At 34.3% G+C, this 6,712-nt stretch overlaps 1 protein-coding gene across 1 annotated transcript; it reads left to right on the top strand.

Annotated features, from left to right (window-relative positions):
* The first annotated feature begins 596 nt into the window (after window positions 1-596).
* On the top strand, window positions 597-6,110 carry LOC114277952 (putative pectin methyltransferase QUA3). The gene is made up of 5 exons (XM_082918396.1): window positions 597-707; window positions 4,064-4,161; window positions 4,665-4,735; window positions 5,294-5,392; window positions 5,481-6,110. Exons 1-5 carry the CDS (start codon window positions 597-599, stop codon window positions 5,744-5,746), a joined length of 645 nt encoding a protein of 214 aa, XP_082774522.1. The 3' UTR covers window positions 5,747-6,110.
* The last annotated feature ends 602 nt before the right edge of the window (window positions 6,111-6,712 follow it).

Raw genomic sequence — 6,712 nt, 5'->3', positions numbered from 1 at the left:
AGCCTCCCCTTCCCTGCCATTACAATCATCATTTCTTGGGTCACTACACCTTACTGCTACGTCTCCATCATTGTCCACCTCATTGCCTACTAGTGCCTCCACGTCATCATCACTATTTTCTTGCTTGCTCTCTACTTCCACCCTCTGGGTAACCTCATCCCCAAGAGCTATGATTGACACTAACACCATGTTGATGATGGAAAATACAGTGTTTATTCACCACCTTCGCAGTAACAATCTAATCTTCGCCAACTTTTATCGGATAAAGTACCCCTTTGCAATCCAAATTGATTGTTTTATTAATGGATTCCATGCACTTGGTGACTATTCGAACCTTGCCGCAAATCAGGTTTTCCATATTGGATGTATCATCAGCAAGACCAGTCACTTCCCCCCATAATCTGCCTATTGAATAGAAGGAGTTGTTGTTCCAAACGTTTAGGGGCACCCCATAACAGCTCAACCAGACATCTCTTTCTTGTGCAATGGACATCCCCTGTTTCCATTCTGTAACTGATTCAGCCCAATCCTTAACCCAAACCTCCATTAGCATGAGTTTTTCATGCATGTTTTCCACCGATAGAAAGGATAGAACTATGTCTCTACCCCCTCATTCTCGAACCTCAATATCCTCCATGCCTCTAGACCTCAACTCTGTTTTGAAATCTGCCCCACAGTACAGCGGCTTTAATCGCACAATGGCACTGGTGTGCAACCATCCATTCCCTACTTCATAAACTTTTATAGTTAAAGTTGCATTAGTGAATGACCCTTTCCCACTTACTACCTGGGCAAAGGATTCTTTACCTTTTAGCTTCTAAGACACCGTTCCCGTACCTCCCATTTCCTTTCTTTGGATTGAACGCTGTAAAGGCCTTTTCTGTGCTTCAACACGATGAACAAACTCTGCAACTTTCACTGTTGTTGTCACACCACAATCCAGTTGCTTTCTGGACTGCCATGTTTGCTGCGATTGAGCAATTATATCTCACGAATCCAAACCTGGAGTGCGTCATCTTCCTTCTTTTATGTGGTATGAAAACATCCTGCACCACTCCGAAGTGAGTGAACAAAGTATACAACCCTTTTGGGTCCATTGACTCTGGTAAATTATCCACAAAAACCGTATGGATGCCTGAATCCCCTCTTTGATGAGTGTTCCCTACACCTCCATGCTTGCGTACCATTGGTCTCCAGCCACCTGCTTCCATGCCTTGTTTTTCTTAACCCTTCATATTAATATCTCAATATAGTATAAAAGATTGAAATTATATTCAATGTTAACTATTTAAGGAAGTAGAGTTTTAAAATATTCAATGGATGATTTCGTATAAGAAAATCTACATGATATTTTACATTGCTCTATATAATATTTTTGTTTTTAACAAATTGTTTATCTCTCTTGAATGGCTTTTCAGAATATTTCGTAAATCTCTTTATATATTATTAATTCGAGTAAGAAAAATTCTTTAGAATTTTGTGAGTTATGGCGTTCTTCCTACCTCTAGAATCTCCTTATTTGTTTATTAAATTGCTTAAAAGTGCATGTGTCACTCAAAATTTTATTTTCTGGTCATATTATTTAAGTTAGTACAAATATTATTTTAAATAATGTTGTTTTTATATTATCCATGAGATAAAATTTAATTTTAAAGTCATGGCTATTATTTTTAATTTTGGTAATAAATAAAATAAAATAAATAATTGAAATAGATTTTTATTTTGACTTGGATGATAATTATCATAAAGTGTGTTTATTAATTTTATAAATGAGTATTGATGTTATGCATTTGTCTATCTCATTTATGTTGAAAAACACACCGATAAATATTTTAAAATTATTAATTCAATGTGGATATTATGGTTGACATGATAATTTTGGTTAATGTACGTAACCACTTATTAATTTTTTACAAAATTGTGAAATCAATTTAAATATATTATGCTTGTAACTTTGGAAGAAAGTTGAGTATTTGAGCGTCATAATTGGACTGTAATATGTTAATATGTTTAAATTATACAAGTGTTTTTATGATAAAATATTTTTAATTACTATGTATACTTGTGTGTAATTTACATACGATATTAAAAATATATAAATCTTTCTGTATACTCAATTACAAGTGTTAAAGTTAAAAATATTTTTAAAACACTTTTGAATTGTGAACTAGTAGAAAATTTGGTATTGTACAGAATTAAAAATTTTATGGTGCTTTGAAATTAAAATAAGACCTATAGCTATTTGTTTTTGCTTTGTAAGTTGTCAATGGTTTTATTATCTTAATTTTGAGAATCTTTTTAAGCTTAAAAGGTGAAGTTTTTAGATTGGTGAATAATTTAAAACTCAAATATATAAATCTTTCTGTATACTTGTATGTATTATAATAAATTGGTCCGTTCATTCTCACATAGAGAACGTGAAAGTGCAAGTAGAACCTGAAGTGTCCATTCAGTTTATTGATATAAGTTGAACATGTATAACACATACAACCTTCTAAACATTGTCATACAATTAAAAGATCCTTGTGATTATATTATTTTTCTAAATGAGCAATATCAAAAGATTGAAGAGATGATTGTTATGCATGATGAAAATATTGGCAATTTGTAATATGATAAATGAATTGATACAAATTATTAATTAGGTATGAGATTATGTTATATTTTTAAATTTTTTGAAATCTAATGAGTATTTTTATAGATAAATAAATAAATACAAAGCTATTGCAAGAGGCTGTGATTTGAAAATGGTATTGTCCTTACCAATGTCATAAAGATAGGTTTATAATGATTATAGTGGTATCATGACATTTTTATCTATTACTTCGCCAAATAAAATAAATTTGATTTGTCAGTTAAACAAATTTATCTATGATCTCAAACTGATTTATGAGCAATGGTATTTAAAGGTTCACCAAAGACTATTACTTGACTTTATGGATAATACTGTTAATTTCACTACAAGAATCTATACTTTTAGCGACCAATATAAAAAGTTGGAAGCTAAAAGTTACCTTTTGGCGACCAAATATTAATTAGTCGCGAATGATCATTATTTTTGGCGACCAAATATGAGTTGGTCGTAGAAGGTCATATTTTGGCGACCAAAAAATGAGTTGGTCGCAAAAAGTGGTATGCTTTTGGCGACCAACTACAAATTTGGTCGCAGAAGGTCACATTTTGCCGACCAAAAAATAAGTTGGTTGCGGAAGATCAAAAATAAGTTGGTTGCGAAAGATCAAAAATAAGTTGGTTGTGGAATTGGCGACCAAAATTTTAGTCGCCAAAAACTTATTTTCCCCGATCAAAAATATTTTAGTTGCTGTATATTGAGTTTTGGCTACCAAAACAATTTAGTTGCCGAATGGAAAATAATTTTTTTTTTTTTTCTTTGGCGACCAAAAATTTGGTCGTCGAAAACTTATTTTCAGCAACCAAAAAAAAATTAGTCACCAAATTAATACTTTTAGCGACTAATATTTTAGTCGTCGTTGATTGAGATTTGGAGACTAAAAAAGTTTGTCGGTGAAGGTACCTTTTCTGCGACTAATCTGGTCTTTTGGTCGCCAAAAGTTTGGGAGTGAAATTTGAAACGTGGAGGCGGGAATTGAAAATTTCGGAGCCAAAAAAAAAAAAAAAAATTAAAAAAGAAAAACAATCAAAAGCTTAAGTCCCTAATTCATTCTCACAACCAACCCTGCCCTAGTCTCTCTCTCTCGCTCGCAGTGGCGACAACACCGACGTGTGCAGTACCCCCTTCGGCGTCTAGGTAACCCTTCTCCTCTCATGTCCTCTCATTCTTTTCTATTGCTCTCGTAGACGCTCACAATCTCTCTCGTAGACCGGCGTTTGCAGATCTCCCAACCCTCTCACTCTCTCGTAGACGTATATTGAGGTCGGAGATCCTTCTAGATTATTGCTAATCTAGAAGGATTTGGATCTGTCGGAGTTTGATTGGCCTCCGGTGGGACATTTGTTGGATGAGAAAGTTATCATCTCGGAAATACGATGAAATGGGTTACATTATTTAAAGATTTCAAAGAATAAGTCGTGTCTTTCTCAGCCTCCTTCCTCTTCTTCTTCATCTTCCTCGTCTATTAACCAAGACAACATTGTCAGTTCAACCACACAAGACTCATCTGCATCTTCATCGTTTTCAAGGTTTGTTTTATCCTACTATCTAATTATTAATGGGTTTTATGTTCTTTTGTAATGCCCTAAATTCAATTTCACTGAATGATTTTTACTGGGTTTTGTATAATAGTGATTAGTTGTTGTTGAGAGATGTTTGAATCTGCAAGTGTTTGATTAATTTACTCACTGATTAGAACAAAGCTATCAACTGAAAAGTGTTAGGGGTTTCTAATAGATGAAAAGGCATGAAAAGGGGGAATAAAGCGAAAATGAGGGTGTTTGGGTTTCTAACTTCAATTATCCACTAAAGTTAGCAAGGACTTTTAATTAACTTGAGTTTATAAATTTCATTATCAAGTAGTGGTTTCTTATTAAGTAAAAATTCGTGATTTATGAAGTAGTGGTTTCTAATTATGAAATATTGGTTCATTTTCATTATGATTCTATGGGTGGTTTCCATTCTATTGTGTTAATTGGGACATTGGTTCAGTCTTTTATTTGTTTCGTTATTGTTATTATTTTTGGTGAAGTTCTGTTGTGAATGTAGTTGTTATTAAGGACCTGTGTGTTACCATCCCGAGAAAAGCAAGCGTTCTTTGCGGTCATTTGGATTTGACAATATCTCTATTGAACATGTATTTTGGAATAATTTTTTGGTTTCCTTTTGTTTTGATTAGCCTCATACTTGAAAAATGCCTTTGCATGATTAAGAAGGCGAAAGGTATAGGTGTGAATGGGCAAAGATGAGGTGCCCAGCCTCTTAGAGCACCTAGCTAGACTTGAGGCACATGCATATGAATTTTTCTAGTCTTATAAACATTTCCAATCCTGAGGCCTCATAAGTAGCCTAACTAAGCTGGTTCGTGACTTTTAGGCTTAAGCCAAAGTTGTATTACAATTTCCGTCCAATTATGCAAGTTTGAACCTTTATAATGTAACTTATTGTAGGCACTTGACAACCTACCACATGTCCATTAACTTATTGTTTCGTTGAGCTCTAATTGATTCTTGATCCTTTTTTAGCCATTTAATTCAATGCCCTTACAAGTTGCTAGTTTTGGTGGATACCTCTTGGTTGAAGACATTTTAACCCTCTCCTTTGCTCCAAGAGATTCACATAAAGCACAAATACAATTTGCATTGGAATGAGGAATACCAGCATTTGTTGCCATGCTTGGTACTCGCAGACTTCCATTTCCCACTTCCTCATTTGACTTGGTGCATTGCTCTCGATGTTTGACCCCTTTTACAGCATATAGTAAGATCTCTATAACTCGTGTGCCTATCACATTGTACACTTCATTTATTGCTTCGGTTCTTATTATAAACAATGTCATACTTTGTAGATGCAACATATTTTATTGAAGTTGATAGGTTACTTCGCCTAGGAGGGTACATAGTCATTTCTGGCCCCCCTATACAGTGGCCTAAACAAGATAAGGAATGGGCAGATCTGCAGGCAGTGGCTAGAGCATTGTGTTATGAGCTGATTGCTGTAGATGGGAACACTGTCATCTGGAAAAAGCCTAATGGGGATTCATGTCTCCCAAATCAAAATGAATTTGGGCTTGAATTGTGTGATGAATCGGATGACCCAAATCATGCATGGTAGTTGTCCTTTCAAGGCCTTCGTTCTTCTTTTTTTTTTTTTTTTGATCTCTCCTTTTATTTTCTTTTTAGTTTACTAATAGAATGCTGGTTCATGGAAACACCATTATTTTGTTCATTTTTTGATTATATGTTGTAGCTGCTTTAAAAGGATTTAAATGATTGTGGTCTTAGTTTCTAATCTTAGCATTGTACCACTAATCAACAATATTGACTAAAGCTCATCTAAAGAACTTGTTGGATTTGGAATCTGAGCTCAAGTCTTTTGTAGGTACTTCAAGTTAAAGAAATGTGTTAGCAGGAAATTTTAAACTTGGTGTTGTAGGCTCATACCTTAGTAAATCTAAATCATTTATGTAAAATTCTGAATATTTCGTAGGTCTTAGTGTCTGGGATTGTAGTATTGCCGTACTTGGGAAATGTACATAGTCATAATTTTTGTTAAATTTTTTAGGAGAAATTACCCAACAGTGGGATTTTCAAAATAATTATTACATATGCATGAAAAACTTTATAAATTTAATTATTAATTTGTTTCCTCATTCTCACATATTGGGGATTCATGTCTCCCCCCCCCCCCCAAAAAAAAGAAGAGATTTGGCGACTAAAAAATTGATCGGCAAATTCTACACTTTTGCGACTAAAATCATTAGTCGGCAATTCCGTACATTTTGGCGACTAAATTGTTAGTCGGCGATTCCTCGACTTTTGGCGATTAATTGTTTGGTCGTGGAATATGACAATTGGCAACTAAGATATTTAGTAGGGAAAATATCACTTTTCGCGACCAAAGTGTTTTAGCGACAAAATGGATTAGTCGCAGTAATGACTTATTTAGCGACCAAAAATTTAGTCGGCAAATCCAACTTTTCCCGACCAACAAAAATTTTGGTCACGAATTACTATTGCCGACCCTCAATTGGCGACCAAAGTAGCGACCAAAAAAATTGGTCGCGGACAATTTTTGCCG

Source organism: Camellia sinensis, chromosome 3 (genome assembly GCF_055761805.1).
Source record: "Camellia sinensis isolate YWXY chromosome 3, ASM5576180v1, whole genome shotgun sequence".
In the NCBI taxonomy this organism is placed as follows: Eukaryota; Viridiplantae; Streptophyta; class Magnoliopsida; order Ericales; family Theaceae; genus Camellia; species Camellia sinensis.
This window is presented reverse-complemented; position numbering and strand designations above follow the sequence as displayed.